At 50.6% G+C, this 16724-nt stretch overlaps 1 protein-coding gene across 1 annotated transcript; it reads left to right on the top strand.

Annotated features, from left to right (window-relative positions):
* Window positions 1-85: 85 nt before the first annotated feature.
* Window positions 86-16515, top strand: PTPN6 (protein tyrosine phosphatase non-receptor type 6; the record flags this gene model as incomplete). Its single annotated transcript, XM_084272767.1, has 16 exons — window positions 86-101; window positions 209-308; window positions 5643-5765; window positions 6056-6250; window positions 11408-11630; window positions 12336-12452; window positions 12617-12730; window positions 13106-13202; window positions 13576-13655; window positions 13748-13897; window positions 14015-14146; window positions 14403-14557; window positions 14852-14919; window positions 15310-15461; window positions 16190-16287; window positions 16407-16515. 16 exons carry the CDS (start codon window positions 86-88, stop codon window positions 16513-16515), a joined length of 1929 nt encoding a protein of 642 aa, XP_084128893.1.
* Window positions 16516-16724: the final 209 nt, after the last annotated feature.

Below are 16724 nucleotides of genomic sequence, written 5' to 3'. Positions count from 1 at the left end.
GATCAGGCACAGGTGAGTCACAGGAGGTGCTGCAGCCCCCAGGTGCTGCCAGTGGCTCCACCTGAGCTGCGACACTCTCGTGGCCATGAGCATCCAGATCTGTTGGGAGTGTGCAAGTCCATCCCACCTTGTCAGGGACTTTGATCTCTCCGCTAAATCCATCATAGATTCTGTACTGGTAATTCTGATACTGCTTCATTTTCTTTAGTTGGATCCCTGGTTAAGGGCTGTGGTACATCCTCCACCAGCTGCTATCAGTCCCCCATCAGTGGGGACCTGAGAGTGAAGATCCTCATGTTATCCAGTGGGTAAGTGCTGCGGATGCTAGTTGAGGGGGGTGATGGGGACAGAATCATCAGAGAAAAAACGTTGGCAGTAGGAATTGAGTGCAGAAGGGAAGAAGCCCAGCTCCTCATAGGAGCTATAAGACAGCTGGAGGACTGGAGTTCACAGTGGTTTAGGTTGTTACTGCTGTTAGCGATGCTCCTTCTCACTTTGATAAAGAGCAATAACCCAGCCTGCAGCAGCTACTCTGCCAGCCTGCAGCATCCCAGAATACTGGATGTTAGCGCAGAGAGAGGTGGGGTGGCCAAGCTTTTAAAACCTGGCTGTTTCTTGATTCCCTGCAGTCTTTCTGGCCCTTTAGCAGACAGTGTGATGTTAACCCTTCACAGTTAGTGTGAACAGGTGCCCTGCTCTGGGGACTGCTTGTGGATAAGGCAGATCTGGCTGGTAGAGTTCACTTGGATTTCTAAAAAGATATAATTTTACAAGGTTTTCTCATCAGTGTCTTTAAATAAAGCTGAAGTCATGGCATTAGAATGAAGATGATGTTTTTCTTGGGTAAATGATTAGTACAAAATAGGAAATAGAAGGTGGGAATAAACATCGAGTTTTTGCAGCAAAGGGAAGTCATCAGTGATGAGTTCACAGGGGCCTAACCTCAAATACATGCTGTTCCTGTATTCCCAAATGACTTGAAAATAGAACTTGTGTGGCGAGGTGAGAAAACTGGCTGATGGCAGAAAGTTATTCAGAATAATAGGTGGAAACCTGTCCCTGAATAATTGCAGAAGGACCTTATAATGGTGAATGAGTGGGCAATAGAACAGTAATTGAAATATATACACATATAGGCATATGTAGAACAATGTTAATGGAGAAAAACAATTCAAGACAACATATAGAACAGTGAACTGTGAATTAACTCTACCTGCTCTGGAATAAGACTGTGATACATAAGCCCATGTAATTGTTGCCTTAATGCTTGGTTGTGGTGAACACATTGCAGAAATCCTCTCTCTCTCTCTCTCTGTCCATGTGCCACCAGTTCTGTGCCACCCTTTATCCTAATCTCCAAAACAATGCAACAGAGTTGGAAACATCTCGGACAGGGACAGCAAAGGTCATCAGAGGTGCAGAAAAGATCTGTACAACACAAAACCTAAAAAGGTTCAGCCTCATGAAGAGCAGAGGAAAGTTATGGATGTTATGGGTCTGTGTCTTGAACAGCTTGGAAGGGTTGTTACAGTTTTCTTTTCCCCTTTACAGCAACCAGATGTTAGTAAAACTGAGGCTGGGAGCAGGTTGTAAGCAAAGCAAAGGTGAGCATGTTTCTGTAGCTGAGCAGTGGAACCCTTTGCCAAAGCATGCCAGATTTTTTATGGATTTAACCATTGACTCTACAGGTAGCTGCAAATAGAGACTTAGGGAGTAGAGTGGGAAACGTCGCTCCACCTATATCGTCTTCCTCTGTCCTTCCTTTTACTGCCATTTTGATCTCCGGATCACTTAGTACAACCTCCTGCTCATAGCAGAGCAAACACCAAAGCTAGATCAGGCTGCTGAGGTGGGTCCTGAACACTTCAAACTTCTCCGGGCAGCCACAGAAACTGTTGCCCTTAGGGGGAGCATGCGTGCAGTTTTTCCTGATACCTAACCAGCATTTCTCCAGCTGCAAGTTACACCTCTTGTCCTTTCAGTGTGTCCCTCAAACCCCTACTCTCCCTCTAGATAGTCTCAGACAGCTGTTGCATCCCTCCTTGAGCACCTTTTCTCCAAGCTGAACAATCCCAACTTCCTCTGTCTCTGCTGTGCTCCAGGCTCCTCACCACCTTAGTGACCTTATCATAGGGGTTGGAAGGGATCTCAAGACATCATCAAGTCCAAACCCCCTGCCTAAGCAGGGTCCCTAGGACAGGTTGCACGGGTAGGTGTCCAGACAGATCTTGAATATGTCCAGAGAAGGAGACTCCACCCGCCCCAGGCAGCCTGTCCCAGGGCTCTGTCACCCTCACTGTGAAAAAGTTCTTACACGTATTGGTGGGGAACTTCCTGTGCTCCAGCTTGAGGCCATTGCCCTTTGTCCTGTCCCAACAGACCACTGAAAAGAGGCTGGCCATTTCCCCCTGTGTCCCACACTTGAGATATTTATAAACATTAGTAAGGTCCCCCCTTAGTCTTCTTTTCTCAAGGCTGAACAGTCCCAGCTCACTCAGCCTTCCCTCATAGGGGAGATGCTCCAGGCCCTTATTCATCTTCCTAGCCCTTTGTTGCACTCTCTCCAGGAGATCCCTGTGTTTTTTCTACCAGGGAGCCCAGAACTGGACACAGTATTTTGCTGGATTCTGTCCAGTTTCTTAGCATAGTTTTTACAGCAGTCCAGATGCGGAGGTCTTTTAATTAGTTACTTCATTTATCTTCTCCTCTAAAATTGTGCCTCTGTGCTACCTGTGGCTTGGGTCCACAAAGGACTTGCAAAATGAAGTTCTACCATCTGTGTTGCACTGAAAGCCAAACAACAGCGTGAGAGTAGTCTCTTTGCTGAAATCTCTTGACCGGTTAATTATATTAGGAAAGTATTTTAGTGGCTCACTTATAGTCTCCTGTTGCATGCCACAGCCGTTCAAGATACCAACCTCAAAGATACCACAGCAGAGAAGCAATCTGTTGTCATTTCCTTCCCTTACCAGCAGGAGCTCCTCCTTAGTAGTTGTAATTAGGCAGCCCAGATGAGAGGCAGCAAGGCACCTGTGTGCTTCGAGTCCTCTCCTGAGAGCAGACAGAAGTATAAAGGAATTCCCTAAACTATGCAATTTGAGATTTGTATCCACACAAATACTGATGTAGGGAGTGGGGAGACTAGGGGTTTGAGAGCTGCATCCTTCTTTGGGGGACTCACTGAAAGGACAAGAGGCAAGAGGCATAACTTGCAGCCAGGGAAATTCTGATTAGATATCAGGAAAAACTGCACACGCGGTTCCCCCCTAAGGGCAGCAGTTTCTGTGGCTCCCTGGAGAGGTTGGGGAAATCCTGCTCTTGGAGGTGTTCAGGACTGTGGTTTGTCCTACTGGAGGATACTGAATTTCATGCGTTTAGCAATAACTCACCCTTTCTATTCTGATCTGGACCCTTGACTGCCTTCTTCCTTCCCTGTTCCCCTGTGTCCCACTCACGTTCTCTTCCTTTCCACTTCCCCCAGTTCATAAGGTGTAGGGATGCCTGGGCTTTATTTTTGTCTGATGTGGCTTCACAGCAATCCTACATAATCTAATACTCTTTTGATATCAGAAATTATCTTTTTGGACTTCTGCTCAGAAGTTCTGGTCGGTTTTGTCCTATCACTAAACAGTATTTCTTCCCCGTACCCAGGGCTAGATTTGCTCAGATTTAGGTGCAGTCTTCTAGGTGCAACTTCCACAACTTTGTGTAGAAGTTCTTCCTCTAAGCCACAGGTCTCCTTCCTTTAAGTATCTTCTTTTTATTTTTTTTTTTAAGTATCAGTTTTAAGACAGTACAGATGGATCCTGCAGTTTACCACATCCCAGTTTGTCATGTATGTGAAACTAGAAGCACGTCAAAGGAAGCTGAAACCAGGACACTGTTTCAGCTGTTTCAGAGATGCCCAGGCTGCCTTTCTAGCAATGAAATTTAGCTTCCCACTTGCCTCTCCTGTACTTCTCTTTGTTGGTAGTTTCTGTCTTGGCCACAAGTTTTGTCTTGGTCGTGGCTAGCAGCCTCTTCAGCTTTTTGCAGATTCCCAGTCCGATGATGCGTAGGGAAGTCTGCAAGCGCTGATACTTGCAATAGGCAAGTGTCTTGCTGTTCCTTCTGCCTGACACAAGGTCACTGAGATGGCTCCAGGGGTCAGCTTGGCTCTTTGACATCTAAATTGCCTTTTTTTGGCCACTGCTTAGCTCCTGTTCTCCAATGAGACCTGCAGACCTTGAAACCTGTGCTATGGGAAGGAGTGCTCATGGGCTTTAGCTGGAAATGGCTAGGTAACTGGGAATGGTTAGTTTTCCTTCTTTGTATCTGGCTGCCCAGGTTGACAGCTTTGCTTTCAGCCTGCTGTGCTGGCATCCTGAGCTCTCACGGTGGTTTGTGGGCCCACTGCAGATAGAAGCTACCTGCCCTGCCTCTCTGCCTGCTTTTCTGGGCAGCTTCAACACCACCTCCCACCCCATCCCTTCCAAGCTACTGATCACCGTGGTGGCATCCACCAGCAGGCTGTCTGCATGAAGGCAGCACCGTGCTAGCCTGGACCTCGAAGTCTACAACTCTGGCTTTGCACAGGTCCCCCCTGCAGCCGTACAGGGGGTTCACTGGCAAGACAGAATCTGGAGGTTTCAGCTGGGTAGCTGAGGGCAGTCTGGCAGAGCCCAGCTGTGGGGCTGGGTGGTCATAAACTGTAGTAGGCTTCATTGTGCAATGTATGCTAGTGTGTGCTGCCTGCTTCAGCCTTGCAGGTGTGTGGGTGACCCTGGGCAGCTGCAATCTTCTTGGCACCATGGAAAGGGCTTGGGAGTGGGGAGCACTCCTGTTTCTCACTGGCCTTTTGGGGAAGAAGGGGAACAGAGGGCATGCAGAACTGAATTTTGCGAGCATGGCCGGGACCCAAGATGCCCTTATAGAGTCAACTCTGGTGTGAAAAAAAGACAAGGACCCGAGAATAACAGGGGGGATGGGGAGGAAAGACACAAAAGGAGAAGCAGAAGTGTGTGCAAAGCAGCTTGGGGTTGGGGAGCTGATGGTTCAGAGCACTTCCTGTTCCTGGAGCCTTGCGTGCCCAGCTGCGCACAAGCTTGCGCCTGCTTGTGCCCAGCAGCAGCACTGTGCAGAGGGCCAGAGATCAAGGCGCATACCCAGAAACAGGTGGATGGAGAAGGCCTGAATGGACTGAGAGCAGACGCCAGGAGAGATACATGGCCAGCTCCCAGGAGGCACAGAAACAGCTTGGTGTTGGGTGCTCCAGCACAGACCTCCGACTTCCCTTTTCTCGCCCGTGCAAACTGATTTTTCCTCTGTGCTTCTTGAGTTGCTTTGGTGGTAGCCACTTGGCCTCCTCTTCTTTCACCCTCCACAATGGTGAGGTAAGAGGGGCTGAGAAGCATTTGTGTGTAGGGAGGGGCACCAGGAAAGCAGGAGAGATCATAAGGAGGATCATCCTGGAAGCTGTATCTCGATGGAAACCTTTCATAGGCTGGGGGAGGTTTCGGGTGGGAAGGGATGCTGCTGCTGGCTGTCACCTGTATGGGTATCCCTAGGGATGCTGACCGGGGACCATTCTTCACTGTACAAGATTCAACAATAATGCCTCACCATTTTTATTCATGTAGTCTTGTTTTTATCTCTTCTGCTAGGTGGTTTCACCGTGACTTGAGTGGGCTAGAAGCTGAAGCCTTACTGAAGGGACGAGGTGTCCATGGGAGCTTTCTGGCTAGACCCAGCCGGAAGAATCAGGGGGACTTTTCTCTTTCAGTTCGGTAAGTAACTTGGACCCCAACTTCTGTCCTTCTGGGGTTACATATGCAGAGTGTTTAGTTCCTTACATGGCATTTTCTTCATCTTGTCCTTATTCCTTTGAGTTCTTTCCAAGCTGTAAAAAGACCTGAGCATCTTCTAGATCCTCCCTCAAGTTGCCCCAAGAGCCTCTCTATCCAGTCATCTGCTTTCACTGGGATGGTTTGCTGGTTCCATGGCAGGAGATAATGCAGAACATTTTCTGCCTCTTTTCCAAATGCCTCACTGGGCTGCTCCCTGCATCATCCCACAGGGTTGGTGACCAGGTAACTCACATTCGCATCCAGAATACTGGGGATTTCTATGACCTGTATGGAGGAGAGAAGTTTGCCACCCTGTCAGAACTGGTGGAATACTACACACAGCAACAGGGCTCGCTGCAGGACAAAGATGGAACCATCATCGACTTGCGATACCCACTCAACTGCTCTGACCCCACTACAGAGAGGTATGGAGAAAGCAAAGCAGCTGGTGTGTCTGTGATGAGACCTCCTCTGTCTTTCATGGGCTTTCTACCTTGCCTGTGTCCCCAGGGCAAACCCTGCAAACAGTGTCTCCGGCCTCCTGTGCCCTCCTATGCTTCTACAGGGGCAACAGCCCCACAATATCTAGACCCACCGCAGCAGACCTAGTGGCTCTATTTTTACTTCTGGTTTCCTGTTGCCTTTGCTATTTATATACTGTTCCTAAAAGCAAAGGTTGTGGTGTTAGTTATCAGTCTGTAGTGGTCCATAGAGTGATGTGATATGCTATGTGGAAGCCTTCTGCCTTGCTCCACACCTCTTGGGTTATTCTGGACCTGGTTGACTCATAGCTAAGAGCTGGACCATGTTCCCCTGCTATTCCTAGCCTGCTTAGTCTCCTTCCTGTCCCTGCTTTGCATATGTCTCTGATACTAAGTTTCTAAATCAAATCAGGTGGTTTTGCCCTTGTGATGTGCTTTCAGGCTCTTTGATGCAGCTTGGGGAGTGGTTGTGCCACGTTCAGGGGTTGGACAGGTGCTCCTCGTGCACGTGGGGACAGGGAGGAAGGATGCCTTGGGTGAAGTGCCTGGGTACACTCCTGCTTAGTCTGGGGTCAGGCTGCAGAGGAGACGGCATCAGCATGCTGGGTGTCTTCTCCACTCAAGGCCGTTTGGCTGTGGCCTTGCAGTTTCCTCCCTTCCTCCCTGCGGTTGGAAACTTCCCCCCCCCCCAAGGCTCTTACGAAAACTCCTCTCACTCTCTCCCCAAGTGATTTTCCATCACGTGGCTTTGAAGATCTGGGTTCTACTGGGGGAAGGAAGGGGGGGGGGGGGGGGGGGGGGGAGGGGACCCATTAGCCCCTTCCTACCTATGGAGGGGAGGCCTGGAGACCTCTTTGATGAGGAGGAAGGGTCAGCCATTTCCCCGGGAGGGACTAGGCACTGGCACAAGATGGCTGCACCCTTCTTTGTGAGGAGGATCAGAAATCCATGGGTGTCACACAAGTCACTAGCTATTTCTTGCAGCATGTGAGGTCAGGATCAACAGAAGTTACTTGCCAAGGCAGAACTGCCTGCCACATCTTGCTCTCAAAATGGTTCCTAGGTGTTGTGCAGAGGAATGCGTTCATCTGGCCAGACAAGGGGCGGATGAATGCCCCGGCTGCTTCCATGACTGGGGCACGGCCTCCTGAACCCCATTTCAGTTCTTGGGAACAGATAGCCCTAAAGACCACCCATGTCCAACCTCACCATGGACACCAATACCACCCCTGGCCTCCACTGTTAGTTGCTCCAAGGCAGCAAACCTGATCCCACAGCTCTCAACCACGCTGGCTCAGCACCAGCTGGGCCTTCTCGGCAGCGCAGTGTGGATGGAGCACGGCTGCTGCTTGTTGCGGTACCAGCAATGAGTGGGAGCAGGGATAGGTGTTGCAAGTCACTCTGATACAACAGCTGCCTGCTTTTGAAATGCTGTTCACCAGGGGATGCAGCTGGAGAAGAAGGGCCCAAATCTCCTCCCTAACACTGATCTGGGAAGGAGGGAAGGGGCCAGGTCGGGAGCAGCAGGGATGTGGTGGCCCCTGGGCTGAGATGGGTCCAGACCCTGCAGAAATTCCGCCAGCAAGTAGGTACTAGTAGGGCTGGAATGATTCAGAGTGTTTCCCAGTGCCCAGAGCACCTCACAGATCTCAACTTCCTGTGATTTGGAAGCTTCAGCTTCCAAGTGAGTTTTGTGGAAGCCAGAGAGAGATGCAGCGAACATGGCCATCCGCAACTCTACTCATTAGCTCAGCAGTGCCCCCCAGGACCTTCTGGTACCGTCCGAAGAGTCTGTAGAGCTCGGGACAGGCATGAGGAACTGGAGAATCTGCACAGAGACAACCAGGGTGATACCAGGAGTTTCTGCAGGGCCAAGAGCCCTGCAGTAGGAGCAGAAGCCAGCCTGCTTCTGATGGTGTCCATCACTCGCCCCCACACTGCACAGGCCACTGTGGTCCCACTGGGCAGGACGTGCACACACACAGAGGCCTCTGTAAGTGGGAAGGGGCTTGGCAGCAGCTCTACCATTTACACCAGCTGTGCTATTTGCACCGTGCTTGTGTCCCTCTGCGCCCTGGGGGCTGTCCTGCAGCAAGGCAGAGAGCATCTTAGTCAAATGGGGATGCTCTTCACCTTGTGCTGAAAGGAGGGAAGGAGCTTCGGTCTGGGTGTTTGCATTGAGGACAGGAGTGTGTACGTGCAACAACAACAGTGATGAGTACCAAGAGCAGAATATGGGCTCCAGGTGGCTCCTAGTGCTCACATCCATGGCTGGGTCGATTGCTGCAGTGTGATGTGCCCAGAGAATGGGAATGATTCTTTGATTGAAGAGGTGACTGAGTTTCCAAAAGAGGAATCACTGGGATGGTTCTTTAAAGGACCTGATCTCAACACAGCCATGTGGGTGCTGCTAAATCCAATGGGAGATGCTCTGACTCTCTGGGATATTATTTTGTTTCCTTGATGTTTCTAAAGTTCCCTGCAGCAGTAATGCTAGCATCCAAATAATGCTGAGAGGTGCTGAAACCCATGGACTACCCTCTCCCAACTGGTCTGCAAACCAGGAAGCATTGCTTACCTGTGCTTTTGTGTATCACACAACTGGATCACGCTTGGTGCTTCCCCATTGTGTCGTCTGGTACCAGCTTTCTTAACAAGTTTGTGGATGACACCAAGCTGAGTGGTGTGGTTGACACAACAGAAGGAAAGGAAGCCATCCAGAGGGATCTTGACAGGCCAGAAAGGTGGGCCTGGGTGAACCTAATGAGGTTCAACACTGCAAAGTGTAAGGTGTTGCACTTGGGCCAGAAGAATCCCAGACATAGATACAGACTGGGAGAAGAGCTCCTTGAGAGTAGCCCTGATGAGAAGGACCTGGGTGTCATGGTGGATGAGATACTTAACACGAGCCAGCAGTGTGCTCTAGCAGCTCGCAAGGCCAATGGTATCCTGGGCTCCATTAGAAGAGGGGTGGCCAGCAGGGACAGGGAAGTGATTGTCCCTGCTGGCCTCTCTACTCTGCCCTCGTGAGGCCCCACCTGGAGTACTGTGTCCAGATCTGGGGCCCCCAATACAAGAAGGATGTGGAACTGTTGGAGAGGGTTCAGAGGAGGCCACAAAGATGATTAGAGGGCTGGAGCACCTCTGTGGTGGTTTAGCCCTGGCTGGAGGCCAGATGCCCACCAAAGTCGGTCTGTCACTCCCTTTTTTAGTTGGACAGGGGAGAAAATAAATATTGAGAGGCTCAGGAGTCAGTGTAAGGACAGGGAGAGATCATCCTGTCACCAACGTCACGGGCAAAACAGACTCAACACAGAGTGAAGGACAGAAAACTCTCTAATGTATTACACTGCAGTTCACACACAGTGAAACCAGAGTTAGGTAATGAGAAGTGTGACCAGATCTCAAAGTACCTTCCCCTACCCCACCCTTCTTAGCAGAGTTCCCTTTAGTCATGATTTTGCTCCCTTCTTCCCCCACATTGTGGCACAGGGAGGCACAGGGAATGGGAAAATGGGGGCTTTGGTCAGTTCCTCATGAGTTGGTTTCCTTCTTAGCCGGGGGGGCATTCATTCCTCACACCCTTCCCCTGCTGCACCATGGGATCTCACCCATGAGAAACCATCCTCCATGAACTTCTCCAATGTGAGTCCTTTCCCACAGGGCTTCAGCTCTTCACCAGCTGCCCTGGTGTGGGTCACTGCTATGGGGTGCAGTCATAAATCATAAAATGTCTCTCAGTCCCAGGACTCCACAGGGTCACAAGCCTCCCCCAGCAAACCTGCTCCAGCACAAATCTCTCTCTTGCTCATTCTCTGTGTCTCTGTCTCTTTTCACAGGCTGCAAGTGCTGGCAGGGGGCTGCTCCAATGCAGGTCACAGCATCTCCTGTATGTCTCCACCTGCTCCAGCGTGGGGCATCTTTCTTTCTGGCACCTGGGGCACCTCTTCCCCCCCTTAATTGACCTTAGTGTCTGCACAGCTCGTTATATCACATCTTCTCACTCCCTTCTCTGGTGGCAAAGTGCAGTTGCTTGTGTTTTTTTTCTCCTAAATGTGATTCCCAGAGGTGCCGTGACCATCACCGATTGGCTTGGCCTCGGTCAGCAGCAACTCTGGCCTTTAATCAGCCAAAGTTTACTCTTTGGGCCTGCAGAGAGCTTCTAGCTGCTCCTTACAGCAGCCATCTCTGCAGCCCCCTCGTTCTCTCCCAGCACCCAGCTACACAAAACTGCAACAGCCTCCCCTATGAAGAGAGGCAGAGGGAGCTGGGCTTGTTCAGCCTGGAGAAAAGAAGGCTGCGGGGGGACCTCACTGCAGCCTTCCAGTACCTGAAGGGAGCAGAGAAACAGGAGAGGATTCAACTTTTTAAAAGGGTAGATAGTGGCAGGACAAGGGGGAATGGATTAAAGCTAAAGGAGGGAAGGTTTAGATTAGATATTAGGGGGTAGTTTTTTTTACAGAGAGAGTGGTGAGGTGCTGGAACAGGCTGCCCAGAGAGGTGGTGGATGCCCCGTCCTTGGAGGTGTTCAGGGCCAGGTTGGATGAGGCCCTGGGCAACCTTGTGTAGATCCAGGCCTGAGGTTGGTGGCCCTGCCTGTGGCAGGGGGGTTGGAGCTCTGTGATCCTTGGGGTCCCTTCCAACCCAGACCATTATATGATTCCATGATTCTGCTTCCTGGGTACCATCTTCACTGAAAGGATTATTGGGCATTGGAACAGAGTGCCCAGGGAGGTGGTTGAGTCACCATCCCCAGATGTATTTAAAAGATTGGTAGACAAGGTGCTTAGGGGTATTGTTTAGTAGAGAATAGGTATGGTTGGACTCAAGGAGCTCAGAGGTCTTTTCCAACCTAGTGATTCTGTGATTCTGTGATCTACCTCCGCCTTGCCCCTTTCCTTTTCCTGCCAGCTCTCTACTTCTTTCTGTCTCATTTACTTTTCCCAAGATTCTGCTCCTCCCTTAGTTTCCTTCCTTCTCTCTTTCCCTCTCCTCTGTCTTCCCCTTCCTTTCTTTCTCGCCATTCCTCACAGTTGCTGTCCTTCAGCTCAAAGGTGTCTCCACCTCTCTTCTGACCCTCTTTTGGTTTTTTATTCCTAGGTGGTACCATGGGCATTTGTCAGGTTCTGCAGCTGAGTCACTTCTCCAGGCCAAAGCCACCCCTTGGACCTTCTTGGTGCGGGAGAGCTTCAGCAAACCTGGGGATTTCGTCTTGTCTGTCCTCACTGACCAGCCTAAACCTGGGGCTGATGCTCCACCAGCCGGGGCAACTAGTGCCTCTGGGGCCTTGCTCAAAGTCACCCATATCAAGATCATGTGTGAGGTGAGCGTTTGGGAGAGCAAAAGGCGGGGGGGGGGAAGTCTCTGACGTTTTCTACTGATCATGTCCTCAAAAGCAGGGGTCCTGTCAGCTTGATTACCACCAGGAGTGTTCTGAATTTGGGTCAGGGTGCTGTCATCATGCAGCTTCTTTATGTTCTCACCCCAGCCTCGGTGAACATGGGCAGTGCTGGGTGCTCAGACCTGTGAGGAAGCAGGATTCAGTGTGATTGAGAACTCCAGGGAGTTTGTGGCGAAAGAGAAAAGAGGATTCACAATCTAATTGGACTTCATAAAAGAGTTGAAAGCTCTTGGAGGAAGAGGAGGGGCATCTGCAAGGCCTGCACACTTAGTCTGACAGATGTTATAACCTGCCTGTCACCAGTTCTCCTATTTCTTTCATGTGGGATGCTGTAGAGAGTGGAAGGGGGGGGGGGGGGTCAAAGTCAGAAAGCAACTGGCCTTAAATAAGAGCTGAGAGCTTCCATCCCCTGAGAACAGGAGTCAGTTCACCATGCTGCAAAATTGGCCTTCTCAGGGAAAATGACCGTTTTACCCTTTGGCCTCCCTGCCAGAGGAGATGCCTCTCTAGGTGGCAGAGGGTGGTGCCTGTGGCTTTATACCCCAGCGTTACGTTTCCCCTGAGCATGATCAGCTTTATTTATAGGAATGTTGTGAGTGGGGCATTGCACATTCTTCTTCCATGTAGAATGGATGCTACACAGTGGGAGGCTCTGAAAAGTTTGACAGCCTGGCAGATCTGGTGGAACACTTCAAGAAGACTGGAATTGAGGAGGCGTCTGGCACCTTTGTGTACCTGAAGCAGGTGAATTCCATTTCCTCTGTTTCTTAGGGATCATTTGGAGGGGTGCACTTGCTGTTTGTTTCTGTCCTGTGTCCCACTTCTTTTCTCCACAGCACACAGAGGGGACTTTTCTCTCCAGCATCGTGTCTCTCTCACGCTAACCCATTGTGTTTTGCCGTCCCCAGCCCTACTACGCTACGAGGGTGAACGCTGCTGACATTGAGAACAGAGTACAGGAACTCAACAAGAAGAGTCTATCTGAGGAGACAACCAAGGCTGGGTTCTGGGAGGAATTTGATGTAAGAAACTGCTGGGGCCTGACTGTTTGGGAAATCTCTGTGAACCACCTCATTCACAATCCCTGATTTCTTTCTGGATGCAAACTTCTTGTCAGTTTATCTCTGAAAGAAGTCTCTTTGGAACCTGCTCCTCTAAGGAGTGAGTGTCATAAGTGAACCCAGAGAGGCTGAAATGTGCTTTCTGGTGGTTGGGAAAGTCACCAAGTCAGTAAGGGCATGAACCTTGGACTTTGCGAGTCTAGGTTTGCTTTTCACATCTCTGCTCCTACACAAGCATATCCATGTGCCCCCCAGAGTCACCACTGTTCCTTTGAGTGCCCACCTCCCCGTCATACATTGTGATGTTGCCATGACTGTTCTCTCTTCTGCTCTCAGAGTCTGCAAAAACAGGAAGCCAAGACCCTGTTTGATCGCCATGAGGGTCAGAGACCTGAAAACAAGAGCAAGAACCGATACAAGAACATTTTGCCCTGTGAGTCTTGCTTCTCTTCTATAAAAAAACCCAAACCAAACAGGAGTCGTCCCTGGCCCTGCCTCAGCCAGCTCTGTCCTCCAGAGCAGGTTACAAGATGCGTGACATTGAGCTGATGAGAGAGGTCACAGCCTTTTCCTGTCCTTGAAGGAAGAAGGGAGGATTGCATGAGACCTGATAGCTACTGATGGTCCATTGGGGGGTAGAGAGATTGGAGGATGGGGTGAGATGGGTCTGACCCCAGAGAAGGAGAGGTGAAAATCTGGGGCATGATGAATGCACTGGGTAACATGAATGAAGTGGGGCACTGAGGAGCTTCATGTGGCTGAGCACAGTGTATCTCATTCTGTTTATTCTTTTGCTGCATCCCCAGTTGATCACTCCAGAGTTATCCTCCAAGGAAGGGACCCAAATACCCCTGGGTCTGACTATATCAATGCCAACTTTGTCAAGGTGAGACTCTCGAAGGTTGGCTCTATGCCAAAAGTGGGTGAGGGACTGCCTGCTCCTGCAGTCCTCCTGATCTTTCCCTGTCTTGCACTCAGAACAACCTGATCAGCCCAGATGAGTGCACCAAGACCTACATTGCTAGCCAGGGCTGCCTGGATGCCACAGTCAACGACTTCTGGCAGATGGTGTGGCAGGAGAACACACGCGTTATCGTGATGACCACGCGGGAGGTAGAAAAAGGGCGGGTAAGTTACAGCTTGGAGGTGTCTTGGAGCTGCCCCCTTTCCCCTTCCAACCACTGCTCTGCTCTTTGCCTCTCCTGCGTGTTGCCCATCCTCACCCTGCCCTCTCTGCTCACACAGAACAAATGTGTGCCTTACTGGCCACAAGTGGGCAGCATGAAGGAATACGGTCCCTACATCGTGGAGAACACCGGGGAGCACGATGCGTTGGAGTACAAACTCCGGTACCTCTGTGTGTTCCCGAAGGATAACGTGAGTGTGCCTGCTTGAGGGCTGTCATGGAACCCATGGGGTCTAACGGTTACTGGGAATTGCTGGGTGCTGTGGTGACGCTGCTGGGTGTATCATTCTTGGGGTTGCTGTTCCCACCTGGTTTTGGGCTGGAATCACTAAGAAGTGTCCAAGAGACAGAGATTCTCACTATGGGCAGACTCACCACTACCTGGGATAGAGGCCAGGGGTAGGACTGGGTTGCAGCTTTACTAGTAGGGTGTTTTGTTATTATCAGGTTAAGGCTGTGCGTGAGATCTGGCACTACCAGTACCTGAGCTGGCCTGACCACGGTGTACCCAGTGAGCCCGGAGGAGTGCTCAGCTTCCTCGACCAAATAAACCAGAAGCAGGAGAGCATCCCAGGTGCAGGCCCTATTCTGGTGCATTGCAGGTTGGTACAGGGGCTGGGGTTTGAAGTGTTCTCCATCCTCTATATAGGGGGAGGTCTAGAATGTCTGTCCTGCTGCACCAGCTCTTCCCTGGGACTTGGGAGTGAAGCTCATGACAGCCCTGGCATTTGCTTTTTCCTCTCTGATGCCTTCAGACCAAACTCTGCTTTCGGACCCCTGGCTCTGTCGCGGCACCGCTGAAACAGCCGTTTCAAGGGTGCTTCCTTCCCCAGGAGCAGCTGCCTCTTGTTCCAAGAGCTGCATCGCTCTGACCTCTGCTTGTCCTCTCCTTGTAGCGCTGGGATTGGCCGCACTGGGACTATCATCGTCATTGATATGATAGTGGAAGCCATCTCCACCAAGGGTAAGAGGACCCCAAAGCGTCTTGAAGTGAATTGGATTTCCCAGTGGGGCTGTGCCCTTAAGTTCAGCTGCAAAGGGATGGAATCTGTTGGGTATCAGTGGGAGAGATGCTGCCATAGCCCTGAGAAGGTTGTGCTGCCCCTTGCTATGCGGCAGCTGCTGGATCTCTGCACCCTCTCCACTTTCATTGGCTTCACCTTCCCTCAGCTTGGGCTTTTCCTCCAGGAATGGACTTGGAAGATGCTGAGTGGGAAGGAAGGATAGTATAAGAGCATGGAGGGAGGTGGAAACTTCTTGAATGACTGACACTGTGACTGGTTTTGGTGGAGAACTGTGTGGGGGGAGGTGGTCAGTGAGCGGGTCCGTAAGATTTTCTGGTGCCCCTTGCTAGGGCTGGACTGTGACATTGACATCCAGAAGACCATCCAGATGGTGAGGGCCCAGCGCTCAGGTATGGTGCAGACGGAGGCCCAGTACAAGTTCATCTACATGGCCATCTGCCAGTTCATAGAGTCAATGAAGAAGAAGCTGGAAGTTATCCAGGTGAGAAATGGGACTCTACTTTCCTGTTGTCCAGGCCCTGCGTGGTGCTGGCTCTGAGCATTCTGTTTCCCAAACATTAGACTAGCACTGGGATCTGCATGGAGTATGACAGTGCACCAAGATTTAGGTCCCTGTTCCTCCCTTTAAAATTCAGAGGACAATATTAGCAGCCTACGTAGCAACCCCTTCTGAACCACTTGTTAAACAGAACTAAGTTTTAATGCTGTTGTTTCAGCTACGTTTTATATCATGTCTGCACCAAGTGCTCTTTAGTTACAAGCTGAATCTAAGACAGGCAAGACTTGGCCCTCTCCCTTCCTTATTGTCTTCCCCATCCTGGTTCTGCAGTTGCCTCCCAAGCCCTTGTGGAAAGCATTTTCTTCTGCTATCTGATAAGTGGCATCTTTTCTCTCTCCTTTTAGCTTCTGGCAGCATCCACTAGCTGCTGCTACCTTTTTTAATATACTTTTGCTGACACACAGCATTCCCAGGCATTTCAGTACCTCCAGAAACTTGTTGCCCCACTGTTCACCCCTGTACAAGGATACATTGGCATCCCTGCTGCTCACCTCTGTGACAGCAGTGGGCAGCATTCGCTGAGCTGAAGGACTTCAGCAATCCACTGAGATCCTAGCATGAAGCATGATTAAGCAGCCAGAACTCTATATGATGCCTCACGTGCTTCTCCCAGACCGCACTCTTCTTAGCTTGTTTCTTCTCTCCTGCAGTCTCAGAAAGGCAAGCCAAATGAGTCTGAGTATGGGAACATTGCCTACCCCCCTGCAGTGAGGAACGTGCACGCCAAGGCTTCGCGAAAATCCTCCAAGTAAGAGCTCACCTAAACCAGAGGCCAAGCTGTGCCTGCCCCTGGCAGTAGTCTCCCTGCTGCCATGGGAGGCTTTTCCCTCTTGCTCACTTTTCCCTTGTTTTTCCCTGATTTTACAGGCAGAAAGAGGAGTCAACAGTTTATGAGAACTTGGGGAAAAAGGAGGATAAGGTGCGGAAACAGCGCTCCTCGGAGAAGAAGCTGAAGGGCTCACTGAAGAAAAAATAAGCATACATTGCAAGTAGCCCCATGGGGGGTTTCAACCTGGGGTGCATGACTGGAGCTCACATCCAGCTTGGCCTGTCTTGCATTCCTTGCTCTTGGAATGGATCTAGGCCTTCCCCTTCTCTTCCCATGCCACCTTTCAGTGTCCTGAACCAGACTGCCGGTTCATTGTCCCTTGCCTGTGCAGGCCAGAGAGATCTCCTGCTACCCCT

This window comes from Gallinula chloropus (genome assembly GCF_964237585.1).
Source record: "Gallinula chloropus genome assembly, chromosome: 1".
Taxonomy (NCBI): domain Eukaryota; kingdom Metazoa; phylum Chordata; class Aves; order Gruiformes; family Rallidae; genus Gallinula; species Gallinula chloropus.
The sequence above is the reverse complement of the archived record's forward strand: the minus strand, read 5'-3'. Positions and strand labels throughout refer to the sequence as shown.